The sequence below is a fragment of the Pochonia chlamydosporia genome, chromosome 2 (genome assembly GCF_001653235.2).
Source record: "Pochonia chlamydosporia 170 chromosome 2, whole genome shotgun sequence".
Classification (NCBI taxonomy): Eukaryota; Fungi; Ascomycota; class Sordariomycetes; order Hypocreales; family Clavicipitaceae; genus Pochonia; species Pochonia chlamydosporia.
This window is the reverse complement of record NC_035791.1, coordinates 5097735-5112322: the sequence shown is the minus strand read 5'-3', so window position 1 is coordinate 5112322 and position 14588 is coordinate 5097735. Positions and strand designations below refer to the sequence as shown.

The 14588-nt window shown below is 52.1% G+C and overlaps 5 protein-coding genes across 5 annotated transcripts; 2 read left to right on the top strand and 3 right to left on the bottom strand.

Moving 5' to 3' along the window:
* Positions 1–580: 580 nt before the first annotated feature.
* On the bottom strand, positions 581–1905 carry VFPPC_03582 (ferrochelatase, mitochondrial precursor; the record flags this gene model as incomplete). Its single annotated transcript, XM_018283072.1, has 2 exons — positions 581–1609; positions 1678–1905. The coding sequence occupies 2 exons, from the start codon at positions 1903–1905 to the stop codon at positions 581–583; spliced, it is 1257 nt and encodes a 418-aa protein (XP_018147793.1).
* A 440-nt stretch (positions 1906–2345) lies between these two features.
* On the top strand, positions 2346–4404 carry VFPPC_03581 (DSB repair complex subunit Ku70; the record flags this gene model as incomplete). Its single annotated transcript, XM_018283071.1, has 3 exons — positions 2346–2414; positions 2483–3091; positions 3145–4404. 3 exons carry the CDS (start codon positions 2346–2348, stop codon positions 4402–4404), a joined length of 1938 nt encoding a protein of 645 aa, XP_018147792.1.
* Positions 4405–5162: 758 nt separating this feature from the next.
* On the top strand, positions 5163–8099 carry VFPPC_03580 (Zn(2)-C6 fungal-type DNA-binding domain-containing protein; the record flags this gene model as incomplete). The annotated part of the gene is made up of 3 exons (XM_018283070.1): positions 5163–5706; positions 5769–6649; positions 6702–8099. 3 exons carry the CDS (start codon positions 5163–5165, stop codon positions 8097–8099), a joined length of 2823 nt encoding a protein of 940 aa, XP_018147791.1.
* Positions 8100–9049: 950 nt separating this feature from the next.
* On the bottom strand, positions 9050–10915 carry VFPPC_03579 (cycloheximide resistance protein; the record flags this gene model as incomplete). Its single annotated transcript, XM_022428341.1, has 2 exons — positions 9050–9054; positions 9124–10915. 2 exons carry the CDS (start codon positions 10913–10915, stop codon positions 9050–9052), a joined length of 1797 nt encoding a protein of 598 aa, XP_022284630.1.
* Positions 10916–12775: 1860 nt separating this feature from the next.
* On the bottom strand, positions 12776–14554 carry VFPPC_03578 (pentatricopeptide repeat protein; the record flags this gene model as incomplete). Its single annotated transcript, XM_018283068.1, has 1 exon — positions 12776–14554. The coding sequence occupies one exon, from the start codon at positions 14552–14554 to the stop codon at positions 12776–12778; it is 1779 nt and encodes a 592-aa protein (XP_018147789.1).
* Between the last annotated feature and the right edge of the window lie 34 nt (positions 14555–14588).

Here is a 14588-nt window from a genome sequence, read left to right as displayed (position 1 = left end):
CAGCTCCCAGGCAGGTTCGTGGTTCGTAGGGTGAGCTCGTATTGCTGCGAACGGCGTGCCATGATGTCAGTCGTTTACGGGTATGCTGCATTAGTTCGCAGCGGACTTCGTGTCGGGTCCTCTGTAATATTCCTTCAATTCTGTTTGTCGATGGTGCTTACCTCCCAGGAACAGTGGTGCACCGCACCTACAGGAATACGCGCCATTGAGCTCAAATGGGCGAAACCTGCATCAACCATGCGATATGTGTTTCACATGAATACAATTGCGTAACAGGACTGGAAGTTGTTGACAACCGCAAGGAAGTTCCTTCCTAAATTCGTTCTCGCGGGGAGTACAGGGTAAGACAGTCAACCCGAGGCACGTTCCATGTACCCTTTGTATCATTTCCTGCACAGCGTAATCTGCACCACGCTTCACAGCTCGCTAGTCATGTACAACTCCAGGTATTGCAAAGCCATGGCACGAGAGTGTAAGTTGTTGTGAATTAAATTAGAACAGCTTTTCCCTACACATTCTACTTATACTGTACATAACCTCAATCAAACTGGTCGCTACCTCGCTCATGCCGCCTTCTCTTCTATAGATTCGCTTGTTGTCCGGCAAAGAACTTTTTGGTCTCTGTGCATCTTTCGCTCTTGCAACTGGGGCATCGAAGGCCCATCTGCTTTGAACAAGCCTCGCCGCTTCTCAAGTGTGCCTTGGCAATGTCTGCCAAAGCTTCGATAAACACTGGACTACCGTTGAGACTGTCGGCTCGCTTAATTGTGTCAGTGTGACCGCTCTCACCAATGACCTCATGGTCTAGTTCGTATAATGTTTCAATATGGTCGGAGGTGAAGGCGATGGGGATCAGAACCATGTCCTTCTGGCCCTTGGCAATGTATGCCTCAACAGTGGTCGCAGTCTGAGGACCAAGCCACGCGGACGGACCAACCTGCGACTGCCAGCAAAGGCGGTACGGGTTGGAGAACTTGAGTCGCTGCATAACAGCGTACACAGTAGCAGCAACCTCGGCAGGGTATGGGTCGCCTCTGTTGACAACGGACATGGGAAGACTGTGGGCGGAAAACAGCAGGACTACATCTTTACGCCGGTCCTCGGGGTACTCGGCCAACTTGGCTTCGATATTCTGTGCGAATGCCTCGACAAGGCCAGAATGAGCCGGCCACCTGTCGATTACACTCCATGCAATGGTTCCGGCTCCAGTTTCGTCCGCGTTCTTCCCCTCCAGTCGATGCCTCCACTTCCACAGTTCGTTCAGGCTGGAACCTGTGGTAGAACAAGAGTACTGGGGATACTGAGTGAAAGCGACAGCCCTGCCACCCTTTCCATTCCCAAACCCATCGTCGAGGAGTTGTTGGTACATCTCCTCAGTCAAAGGATTGGCGTAGCGGAAGGCCACGTAGGGCTTGTGAGGGGCAGTTTCTGGAGAGATCTTGTCCAGGATCTTGCACATCTCGGCGCTCTGGTATTCAGACCACTTTCGAATGGGAGAACCGCCACCAATGGCAGCATACTGCTTCTGAATCATTGGTGTTCGTCGCTTCGAGAGGAGAGGGCCCAAATACGATTGGAGCCGACCGAGAGGAATCAAATCGCCGTCGGACTGAGATGATTCGGTGTTAGCTTGGCCAGAGCACATCATGAGCGGCGGACAATTGGAAATATGCGTACAAACAAGCGACTCAGAAAGTCACCGACTTCATCAGTCTTGGATGGTCCCCCCATATTGAGAAACACCATTGCGGTTGGACCTTTTGATCCCGTTGCATCCTGGGTGACGGGAGGCACCGGCGTCGCAAAGTGCCGAGCTTGGGCTGCTATTTGGGGAAGACCAAGCCGCGAACATGAATTCCTCGACACGCTCTTTAAAAGCGGCTGTGCACAGATTCTCGACGACATGATTGATGACCTTGAGCTGTAATGACTGATAATTTCAGCCGTTGTAAGGAAGACGGAGCCCTAAAGTTGTCAAAAGCCGATAGACCGAGTGCAGCTGTGTCCTCGGGGATCGGAAACAGGCCATGGATCATGATGCAAGAATTCTGGCCCCCAGGCGATCCCTAGGGGTTACAGGGGTACGTAATTTGTGCAGGAACTTTCCTGCAAACTATAAGTTGCATTTTAACACCTGCTTAATATGACCAATGAGACGAGAGATAATTAATGGTAATGCCACGTGACCTCGCGACCAGCACCGTGATGCTGCGACGCCACATTTCGCGTGTTTGCCTAGAGCTGTGAATGTCAAAGGCCCACATCATTCATTAACGACCTTCAGCCCACTGGCGCCGTCATGTCTCAACATTGTCAACTCACATCAATCACAATTGACACATACAATGGCAGAAAACAGTCAGGACTGGAAGCGCGAGGATGAGGATGAAGGCGACCAAGAGATTGACGAGACGGTATTCATGTCCCAATGGAATTTATCATCTAGTCACTTCGTTGTGATGATGAGCTAACAATGGTTTAGAGCTACAAGGCACAGAAAGATGCCATTATACTGGCCATTGAAGTCAGTGAATCCATGCTGAGGCAGCCCCCGCCATCGGATTCCAAGAAGGCAGATCAAGATAGTGCCCTCGAAGCAGCCCTGAAATGTGCCTACCATCTGATGGAGCAACGCATCATTTCTAATCCAAAGGACATGATGGGCATTCTGTTATTTGGGACTCAAAAGACCAAATTTCAGAAAGACGAAAATGGGCGCAGTAGCTTGGGGTATCCCAATTGCTATCTTTTCACGGATCTTGATGTCCCCGCGGCAGAAGATGTCAAGGTGCTCAAGGGTCTTGTTGAGGATGGGGAGGATGATGACGAAGTGCTGCGGCCATCAGGCGAAGCAGCCATCATGTCGAATGTGCTCTTCTGCGCAAACCAGATATTTACGACAAAGGCTGCCAACTTTGGAAGCCGCCGTCTGTTCATCATTACCGACAACGACAACCCTCACCCCGGAGACAAGGCAGCAATGTCGGCAGCTGCTGTTCGAGCCAAGGATCTCTACGACTTGGGGGTAACAATTGACCTATTTCCGATTACGAGGGGAGAATCCAAGTTTGACTTGTCGAAATTCTACGATGTAAGTTTGCGCAAGGTGTATTCTCTTCTGGAGACGGCAGTTGACGCAGTCAGGACATCGTGTACCGCGACCCAATCGCAGAGGCCAATAGCAGGGCTGTACCAATTTCAAAGTCGGGTGATGGCCTGTCTCTGCTTGGCTCCTTGACGTCAAACATCAATTCAAAGCAGACTCCCAAGCGAGCGTTGTTCTCAAACCTGCCTTTTGAGATTGCGCCTGGACTGCGAATATCAGTCAAGGGATACAATATTCTTCATCGACAGACGCCAGCCAGGACGTGTTACATTTGGCTAGACGGGGAGAAGCCCCAGATTGCCAGTGGCGAAACCACCAGGTTGGCGGAGGACAGCACGAGAACTGTTGAGAAGGGAGAGATGAAGAAGGCCTACAAGTTTGGTGGCGAATACGTCTACTTTACACCTGATGAGCAAAAGTCGCTTAAAGATTTCGGGTCGCCTGTCATTCGTATCATCGGTTTCAAGCCTCGCAAGCTGCTACCGTTATGGGCCAGTGTCAAAAAATCGACCTTTATCTTTCCCAGCGAGGAAGACTATGTTGGCTCAACGCGGGTATTTACCGCGTTGTGGCAAAAGCTGATCAAGGACGACAAGGTTGGCATCGCTTGGTGTGTCGTGCGAAGCAATGCACAGCCAATACTAGCTGCCATCATTCCATCTAAGGAACGGTCTGATGACGACTCAGGGACTCCGTACTTGCCAGCTGGACTCTGGATATACCCACTCCCCTTTGCAGACGACCTGCGAGAGATTAAGCCGCCGAACGAGGTCTCGCAAAGTTCTGATGAGCTGAAGACGCAGATGAGGACTATTGTACAGCAACTGCAGCTCCCCAAGGCCATGTACAATCCGTTGAAATACCCCAACCCTGCACTCCAGTGGCATTACAAGATTCTCAAGGCTCTTGCTCTCGAAGAGGAGGTACCGGAGACGGCAGACGATGCTACGGAGCCCAAGTACAAGGCTATCAGTAAGCGAGCTGGTGGTTACTTGGAGGAGTGGTCGGGCAAGCTGGAAGATGATGCAGGGACGGTTGTCACAGCCAAGGGGCTTAAGCGTGAAGCTGACGATGAAGGTAGTGACCGTCCGACAAAGCAAAGGCGTGGCGTGTCTGGGCAAGCGAACCCGTCGTCCATGTCGATGATCGAACTTAAAGAAGCTATAGAAAGTGGAGGAATCATGAAGATGACGGTTGCACAGTTGAGAGATGTGGCTGGCTCCAAAGGAATCAGCACGACGGGGAAGAAGGCAGAGATTGCGGAGAGAATAGAGCAGTGGGTAGACGACAACTCCTGAGCGAGCTTGGTAGTATTGTATGTACATGTAATGACTTTTGAATGGAGTTTGGGTTTAATGTCCTTTTGTATGTTGTCATTGGCTGTTTACGCATTGATGGAAATTGCACGGAAATAGGGGATGCAAGGGTTCAGCGTTATTGCGTGTATGAAAGATGTAGGATTTACGTGTCGAGATGGCATTGTACTTGGATGGAGGTTTGATGTCTGCGAATCATCCTGTCATTGACCATGTAGCTGCCAAAGATGAACGGGTCAATCCAATTTACCTTTTGGAGGTCCCTGGCAGAACTGACTGGCTTCCAACTTACATGGAATTATGTGGATGACATGCCTAGGGCGGTGGGATCACTCGACATAGCACTGTGAAACAGCAGTTGTTCCTGGCTTTGTGAACAATGATATTCAGGCGTAACAGCGCTCTCTCAGAAATTATGTTCACAGAGTCAAATATGCCAATTTCATTTGACTGTTTGTGAGCTCATGTTGAGAAGAATTTAACAACTGTCAAGAAAGAAAACAGCCCAACCAATCACATTCACCCACTCCACACCATCTGCTCACCTTCAACCCTCCATCCAGCCTTGCCTTGCCTCGCCAGCGCAAACAAATTACCACGACCTCCCATGCTCTCGGGGAGCATCACGCCCCGTCCACGCCCACAGGAGTCTCCAGGCTGTAGTCAAAGTACCGCCGCATCGACATGACCTCCTAGACTCGAATGCGGCGCGGCCTCAAGACACGTCTCCTCCATCCAGGATGGCAGACTTCCTCGAGAACTTCGACTTCGGAGCCAGCGACGACTACACACCAGACGACGATGGCGCATGCGCATCGGTGGACGACCTCCAGCGCCGGCTCCGCGGGCTTATTGACGCAAAGACGACCGACACACGAGCCGAGCATGTGTACGCAACGCTGGATATTGCCGGGACGGTCGAGTTCGCGGTAGCGGAAACGGATGGCGTGAATGTCACGGACCCGCAGCTCTTGGGGGAAGCAATGGACGTTGATGGCCAGCAGACGACACGGACTCACGCGTACACGGCGCTGGAGGCGTTGAGGAACCAACCTAGTCAGGCGCCTGCGGTGCAGCAGGCGTTGGCAGAGCAAATTGTCATGGCGGCCGGTGTTGAGGACAAGAGCACCTGGGTTTTGCAGGGTTGCGAATTGGCGGCTCATGGGTGGGATTTTACGTTTATTTGCGAGGCTTCAGTTCGGCATTGGAAGATGCAGAACGAGGGGAAGACGTTGCCCGTGGTAGGGGATTATACGAAGAAGGAGCCTGAGCCGGTATTAATGGGTAGGTTTTTAGTCGTGACTGACTCTGTCAATGGGGAGAGTTGACATCTAACGATTCACCAGAACGACCGGCATTTGACTGCAGAGGTCAACTATTCGTATCGTTTTCGAGAAAAGCCCGTGTCATATCCGTCAAGTACAACCATACAGTCCTCCACAGAACCGTCGCCGAAATGACCGACTTTTTCAAACCTCCTCCGATGATTGGGCCGCAGAAACCAGATAAGAAGACGTTGGCGGAGGCGGCCAAACTGGCGCAAGTTGAACATACCAAGGCCAAGAGGAAGAAGGCCCGAGAGGAGCGACGACAAAGCGAGGGCAAGCCCAAGGAAGGCAGGAAAAGAAAGAGCAAGAAGGGCGCCGAGCAGACGGAAGCACAATTATCGTTGGCGGACCAAGCGTCACAGGCTTTGGATTTTGCTGACGTTTCTCAACTCCAACGTGCGGTTGCGGCGGAGAATGGCGTCAATGGAGAGGCTTCTACGGGACAGGGAGCCAATTCAGGTGCTGGCGCGGCAGGGGGCCAACTTCGATCTGCTGTCAAGTCGTTGTCTCTTAATGTCACGCCACAGGAGGCGGCAAGACGAAAGGAAGTTGCCTTGAAGCTGTTGACGGATGCGGGTGTGAATTCTGAGTCCCTTTCTACGGACCAGTTTAGTATTTTTGCGAACCAGGCACCTGAGCTTCAGAAGGAATCGCTTAATATGCTGGTTACATATGGAGCAGAGAGACTGCAGATTATCCATCCGAGTAACAAGGAGAGTACTACGCCGGTACCGCAGGGGAATGCGGCTGCGACAGGCGAGCCGGGAGGTTCTACGCCACGGACGACGACGACAGAGCTGGTTTTGGAAGATGAAACGTCGAAACGGAAACGAAAGGGGTCCAGGCCGCTGGGCAAGTCAAGACTGGCTTGCTTTCAGTGCAAGAGCCGTCAAGTCAAGGTACGTTTGTCTGTCGTTTGGGAAGTGACTAGGGCTAACGGTAAATGTGTAGTGCCCAAAGGATAGACCATCTTGTACAGAGTGTCGGGATAGCGGCAACACGTGCGAGTATCCGCCGCATAAACCGAGGAATCGAAAACAAAAGTCTGCTGCGGTCGTGGCTGACGGTGACGACGAGGACGCGGACGCGGACGCGGACGGTGAAGCAGACGATGAGGAAGTTGATGGCGAGGCGGATGATACTGTCATGACGGAGGCGAATGAGGATCCAGCGCGACAGGAAGCGCCCCAGCAGACAGAGACGCTCCACGATGACGATGGCTTCAGCTCCGATACTGGAGCACCGTATTCTTATCCGCAAGTACCGCAGATACCGGCAGCAGCAGATGCACCCAGGGAACCGCCAACCGATCCTATCCACGGCTTCCATCCACAACCGACACAGCTGCCGTACTTTCAATCCGCATCAGGGCTAGCATTACCACAGCGCGATCCTTTGGAAGACCCGCCCCGAAACCAACTCGACACAAGTATCACCATGCCAGGAAGCAGTATATACTACCCATCATATCCCCCTCCAGCACCAGAACCAAGCCGTGAGCCCGAAGAGCGCCCACAAAGAAATATACCCGCCTCAAATCACAACCGATACCCCTCAAACAGCAGAAACACCAACACACCCACACAAACATGGACTCCAAGCAACACCGATTTCTCTAAGCCCACAACCGCGCATATATCTCCCCTCCTACGACACGGCCAGCCCGGTCCCCAAGGTTCCGCGAGCCCAGATCCAGTGGCCCCCGCCCAAATCGACATCCAGGACGCGACGCTCCTCGCACATGCCGCCTCGCATAGTCAATCATACGCACCTAACTCGGGGCTGAAGATGCACCATCCGGCGCCGCCGTCTCAATCACCCTTCCAAACGGCGTATAACCCGCGGTCGAAGTCGCAGCAGGGCCATCGACCGTCGAGTCTTACGCCACAGCGGACAAGTGCGTACCAGTTACCTGCTGCGCAGCCAAGTTTGCAGAATCCGTTGCAGAGGGGTACGTTGTTGCCAACGGGGCGGTTTGGGAATGGTGATGTGAGTGAGGCGGCGGATAAGATTGGGTATAAGCCGTATTCGTATCAGAAGAATGGGTCGGGTGGTGGGCATGGGTATTTGTCGCAGTATAGTTCGGAGATGGGATCTGGGGGACATTCGTTGCTGGCGCAGGGGCAGGGACAGAGTGCAGGGAGACAGGGACAGACACGGACACAGGCACAAGGGCAGAGCCAGAGTCAAAGTCAGAGTCAGCATGGACAGGGACAACATGTGCAGAATTGGCAGTTTGGGGGCCAGGCGAGTGGAAGTGGGAATGCGAGTGGGAATGGGAATGGGCATGAGCAGAGTAGGTATGGGTATAATTGGGGAGTGGGAGATAGTTGGAACCAGAGGCATTAGAGTAGTGCTGTATTGATATGTAGGGTGGTTGCTTGTAATGATATCCGTAGAGCTAGGATGAGGGATGAGTAGGTATATGGAATGTGTACGATGAGATGTCTTGGCGCTTGGGGCATGGACTGTTGTGTTATGGTGATAATAGTAGAGGATAGATTTGTGATTTAACCTGCTGTGGTGGCTGGTCTGTACTAATTGTGTGACTGCTGGTTGTGCTCTTAGCAGATAGTTGGAAGTATTGCTACTCTATCTTTCCATCTTACGAGTAGATAATCTGGAAAGGAGTACATCATCACTCGGCCGTGTGGGCAGATAACCTTGGAAAGCAATATGGTTTCTGCATCTGGGCAGATAATCTGGAAGCAATACGCTGCTCTATCATGTGAGTAGATGATCTGGAAAGCGATACGCTGCTCTATCGTGTGAGTAGATGATCTGGAAAGTAATACGCTACTCTATCATGTGGGCAGCTGATCTAGAGAGCAATACATTGTTACTCTATCAGGTGGGTAGCTCAGCTGGAAGAAATACGCTACTCTATCATCTGTCAGATAATCCGGGAGCAATACGTTACTCTATTATCTGTCCTAACAGTGGAAGGCAGTATTAATACATGGTTACTCTTTCATCTGGCAGATAATCATGGAAATCAATACATTTGTAATGGCTGTATTATAGTCTAGTTAAGGATTGTAATGCTAAAGGAATGAAATTCTGCATGTCTGGTCCACGGAGGAAAGTAGACTTGCAACTCTTTAAGTCTACTCTTTGCATCTACTCTATGCCGGGAAGCAATCACAGTAACTGACATCGATACAAGTCAATCAAATCTAAGTCATCATTGGAAGTCAAGCAGACTCACTCTATTATCTTTATTCTATTATCATAATAACACCCTCAACGCCAATACATTAATTACCACCTCCTCACATCCCACAATCTATCACCACACTTCAATCTCACACAATTAATACCACACCTCAATCTCACACCAACTTCGCTCAATCCCCCGAAACAGCAAACTTACTCAGCGCACGAAGCCGCGCACCATAAAAGTACAGCAGCCAAATGCCCACAATCCCAATCACACTCAGCCCACCCAGCAGCGAAACGCCCTTCGCAACACCAAGGTTCCCAAACAGCGGATGCGCAAAAAGCACACTCCCACACGCCAAGGCACTCCTGAAGAAGTCATTCGCGGCAAACAAACTAGCCGCATACTGCGGATAACTCAACGGCACGTACACAAAGATGCACTGCATGACGACAAAGCACGTCGCGCCGTAGATGGTGATGCCGATGGTGGGCGCAATCCAGTGGATGCTCTCGCGGGCGGTCCACGCAAACAGGAAGAGACCGATCGTGGGACCAAAGGCTGCGGGAAGCGCAGGGATCAACCTGCTCTCCTGGACGGGGAAGCCGAACTTGCGGATGCGAGGGTCCATGTAGAAGTAGAGGTAGCCGCAGTAGATGGCGATGCCGAGGATGCAGGAGACGAGGATGCAGAGGAAGACGAGGCCGACCTGGCCGAGGTTCATGTGGTAGTAGACGGGGTAGACGAGCGGGAAGACCTCGAAGAAGGAGTAGTAGATGCCGTAGATGATGGCGGTGTAGATCTGGACGAAGAGAACGGCGGGGTCTTTGAATGTGATTTCGATGGGTTTGATGAGCGCGTCGAGGAAGATGTGCGAGACTTTCATGTTGCGCTGGTCGATTTCGGACTGGGACATGAAGCGCGGGTTTCCGGTGAGGGTCCGGAGACGTCGGGCCCGGCGGAGGAGAATGTTGGGCCCACTTGTCTCCGGGAGGGACACAAACATGGCCAGGAGAATCGGAGAAGACGCCCAAATGCTCTCAAAAAGTGACCATCTCCACCCTTTGACCGGAACGGAAAAACCTGAAAGCAGCGGACCTAGTGCTGGTCCGCAGTACGCCGCACTGACCCACATCACGAGTCCGTATGGCATGGCCATCAATGAGTACATGTCACCAATGGATGCGCCGCCAGAAGCTAAGCACGGCGATCCAAAAAAGCCCTGCAGGAACCGAAGCACCATCAGGCCAGCAAAGTTGGGGGCAAAGGCAGTGGGGATGGACAGGATGACGAACAGGAACATGGTGATAATGTAGACGGGGTTCCTGCCGATACGGGGGATCTCACTGAGCGGCGAGAAGAGGAGAGGGCCGATGCCATAACCAAGCACGTACAGGGACAGACCGAGCGTGGCCTTGAGCTGTGACACGTGGAACTGCTCCATGATGCCCTGCGTGGAGGTGGTGTAGATGGCGGACGAGGTGTACACGACAAAGGTGTACAGGCAGATGATGGCGGCGACGAGGCCGCGCTTCTTGTTGGACCAGTTCTGCGGGTTGTCGGCGTCGTCGCTGTAGTACCAGTCGACGAGGATGGCGCCGTCCTTTGTGCGCCGGGGGACAATGGGGACGGACTGGACCTTTTCGATGGCGTGGGTTTGCTCGGCTTCGAGGCGGGAGGGGGAGAAGGCTGGTGTTTCGGTGGGAGTTTTGGTGCGGTGGAGGTGGAGGGGAGCAGGAGACCCTGTATCAGACTCCTGTTGCTTTTCAGCATCTTGGGGTTGAGTTTGGGTGTTGTTGTCGTCGCCGGCTGTGGATGAGGAGGAGGATGCTGGGGTTTGGGGAGCGGTGGACTCGTCGATGACGGCGTTGGGGTTGTCGAGGAGGAGTTGCCATGGCTGGGGGAGCTTGAAGTCGGGCTTTTCTTCGGGGTATTGGAGGAGGCGGTTTGATGTGGCCCAGCGGATGAGTTGCCCGAGGGGTGCGTCACGAATGATGTCTGCCATGGCAGTGTGACGATGGATGATGTTGGGGTTGTAAGCAGGAGTTGAGTATGTGAGTTGCAGTGGTGTGAGTTGAGGTCGTAAAGCAACTGAGTAGGTGGGTGGTAGAGGTTGATGTTGTAAAGGAATTGGGTATGTAAGTGGTAGAGGTTGATGTTGTAAACTCAAACAATTGAGTAGGTTGTAAGTGGTGTAGGTTGAGGTTGTAAAGGAATTGCGTATGTACGTGGTAGAGGTTGATGTTATAACTCAAACAATTGAGTAATGTATGCAAGTGGAGGGAATATAACTTGCAGTAATGTTGCAAGTCAAGGTAGAGTTGACAGAGGTGTAGGTGTAAGTGTAGTGCAAGTACAAGTCGCAAGAATAACTGTCAGATATTCTTGCCAACTCAACTCAAATGAAACAAACTTACTTCAAACCCAAAACCAAACCTCAAAACCGCACAAACCCATCTACTTATATCCATCCATCCATCCATATTCATCTCGCACATGTCGCCGTTGGTAATCCATAACTCCGGAAGCCTCCACGGCGCCCCACAATGTTGCTTCCATAATGCATCACCCTCAAACTGTGACACATCTTCTCTTCACTCAGCAGCTCTCGCCCTAACCATAATCGCTAGCGTGCGCTCGGTTCGTTCGTTCGTTCAAGATCGGTCTCTGCGGATCTAAGCTGCCGGACTTAGGGGCTGCTGACAAGTCAGCACAACGGACCAATAGGAGCGCGAGGAGAAATCAAGGGAGTGTGCCGAATTGTGGAGTCGGATGAATTTGCGGGTGCAGATTACCAAGCTTGTGTCTGTGTTGGTGATGTGACGACGCAATGATGTGAAAAAGAACATTTGAAAAAATGTTTGCAGGATGAATGTGAAGATGAAGGAGGAAAGAAAATGGACGGGCGGGAATGGGGAGAGATGGGTTTTTATTTATGATGCGATGAGCTGTGAACTTTTTGTTTATTGTTTTGCAGGAGCTATGAAGATATTGTGTGCATTGATTTTGCATTGATGTTTGATGAAGCTGTGAATATTGAATCTGTCCTGTCTCGTCTTGTCTTGCATGTAGGGCTGGAGTGTGAGTCTTCACAGATCGCGCAATACATCTCGACACATGCAACCAACCAACCAACCACCTCGATCTTATCCACCAGACATGCAGCCCAACAAAATCAGCAGAAGATGAAAGAAGGAAAACGTGGCTGACTGACCCACCATTTCCACGGCGTTGCTTTCTAATGCCGTGGCCTGGACCTCGATGACTGTGTCAGACTGGACGTCAGATTCTGTGGACTCTGGATTTACGCTTCATGGTTTTGGTTTATTCCGACGGTACTCGGATATCGGTGTCGCAGTAGGCTATTCACTTTCACACATCACATGAAACGAGTCATCCAGGTGAAAAGTTATTTGACAATGGCAATGTATTGGAGTACAGGCTATTCGGCCCATGAAATTGGATGAAAATTTGGAATCGTACACGCCCTTGGATATACATGGCCGTGAATTTCTACCCAGTTAACCACCGTTATATTCACGTGCATCTTTGGAATCAACTTCCTACCAAGGTATATATCCGTCGTGTTCCGTACCGTATCTCGGACAAGAGTCATCAACCGAGTGCGTTATGCCTGTACTTTGACCTTTCTTCGTTATTTGATGTTATGCTGGTTCACCAATGCCCTGTTATGTTATGTTATGTCATGCTTCATCTACTGTACATACTTTACAATATCAAATGTTACATTCCGCGTGCCAACACATCTTACAATGACCATGGAACTTCCCATACATCTTACACAGCCATCCACCTCTTTCCCGGCTTACATCTCCATCCATCTACACCAGCGCAAAGTAAAACATCACACCCTCAAACTAGCCCTCCTCGTTATCCTCATCTGTCTCAACACCCTCCCCACCAAAGCCCCCATCTCCTCATCCTTCCTCAACTCATCCACAACCCCCCATATCCTCTTATCCTCCCTCTCCGCCGCCTTGCTCACCAACACCTTCACCCAATTCAAATCACCATCCCCTCGTGCACCCCCCATCCCAAGCAGCTGATTCGCAAACCGAAACGCCAGATCCAGCGCCCCTGCTTCAGCGCACTTCGTCACCAGCGTCCCATACACCTGCGCCTCCCTCACGGGATCATCACCCTCCGCAATCTGTGTAGAGTAGTCTTTCACGATCGCAAGTGTAGTCTTATCGTAACTGTTTATAAGGAGAGTCTGCATCACCGTCGCGTTGACGTGCTCGCCGCCACAAAGGGCCCCAACATCACGGTACAGGTCCATAGCCGCCTCGGAGCCCTGCGTCTCGGCAATCGCCTCAATTACCACGCCGACCACTGCCACGGGAAGTCCCTCCTCCTCCTGCGCCATGGAGCGGACTGCCCTCTCCGCATCGCCAATGAGCTGGGAGTGCCGTCGGAGCGCTTCGTACACCGCTCGCGTGTTGCGCCGGCCGATCCGCATGCCGTTCTTCTCCATGATACAGAGCGTTCGAAACGCGCCTGTCATGTCTCCTGTTGCGGTGAAGGCCTCGGATACCGCTTCGTAGTGGTACGCCTGCACGCGTGTGCGCTGTGAGAGCATATCCAGCGCTTCTGTGGCGAGAGATGCGTCCCCGTGTCGCGCTGCTGTTGCGAGGACGTTTTCCACGATCCCGTCTGCGGGCTGGAGGAGCGAGTTTCTGACCACGCTGTTCCAGGCGAATAGTGTGCCGGGGAGGTGGAATGATGAGCTGCACACATCGAGTACGTAGTAGAGAATGCTGGAAAGAGCGTCATCGTCGCTCCGTATGGTCTTCCGTCGGTACAGAAGCAGCATCATTTCATCCACAAAACCGACTTTGCCAAAAACCATGATGAATATGTCAAATACCCACGTGGGGATCACCGCCTTCTTCTCAATCATCTGCGTGAGACGAGTGTACGCCAGTTCATACTGTTCATCGCGTAGGAGCCCCAGAACAACCTTCTGCTGCGCTGTTGTGTCGACTGTGAACCAGAAATCTTGCATCGTGTCCAGAATCTCCTGCCGCAGCGTGTAGTCCGGGTGATTTGCTAGGGCGGCCAGCGCACTTTGACACATGGTCGCCGTGAGCTTCAGGTTTTGAGAGGCCATGTCGTCGATGAGCTTGCGGATGCCCTTGACGGATCCTTGGGGGTAGACCATGGCGTCCATCATGCACTCGTACAAAAAGGGGTTGGGTGTCCGGCCCCGCGAGGACAGGAGATGCTTGACAAGCAGAACTATTCGGTCGTGGCGGTCGACTTCTTGCCCGTGGAAGGTCCATCCCCGAGGATCTCGAATGGTTACCAGCGCAGCAAAGATTTCCTCCACGGATGCATCGCGAAGTGTCTCTTTGGTAGGTGGTTTGGGTGTCAGGAGCCTTGCCGCCCGGGGAATCTCGTGCTCGATATGCGGAGGTGCACGTAGTTTTGCTTCGGCGAGTTCTCTTAGTCTCGCAGCCGATATATGTCTCGTCTGTGTAAACCGTGTACAACTCGTAGTCGGTCGTGAGGGTTGAGCCATCAACGGCGTACGCAAACACACAGCGCGGCGCAAAGCTGGGCCATCCACAGCCGGGCATAGGCAGCGCCAGAGCCCATCGTATATCAATTGACTACCGCGCATTGCGATCCATGGTTTTTCGTACCTTTGGAGCAAA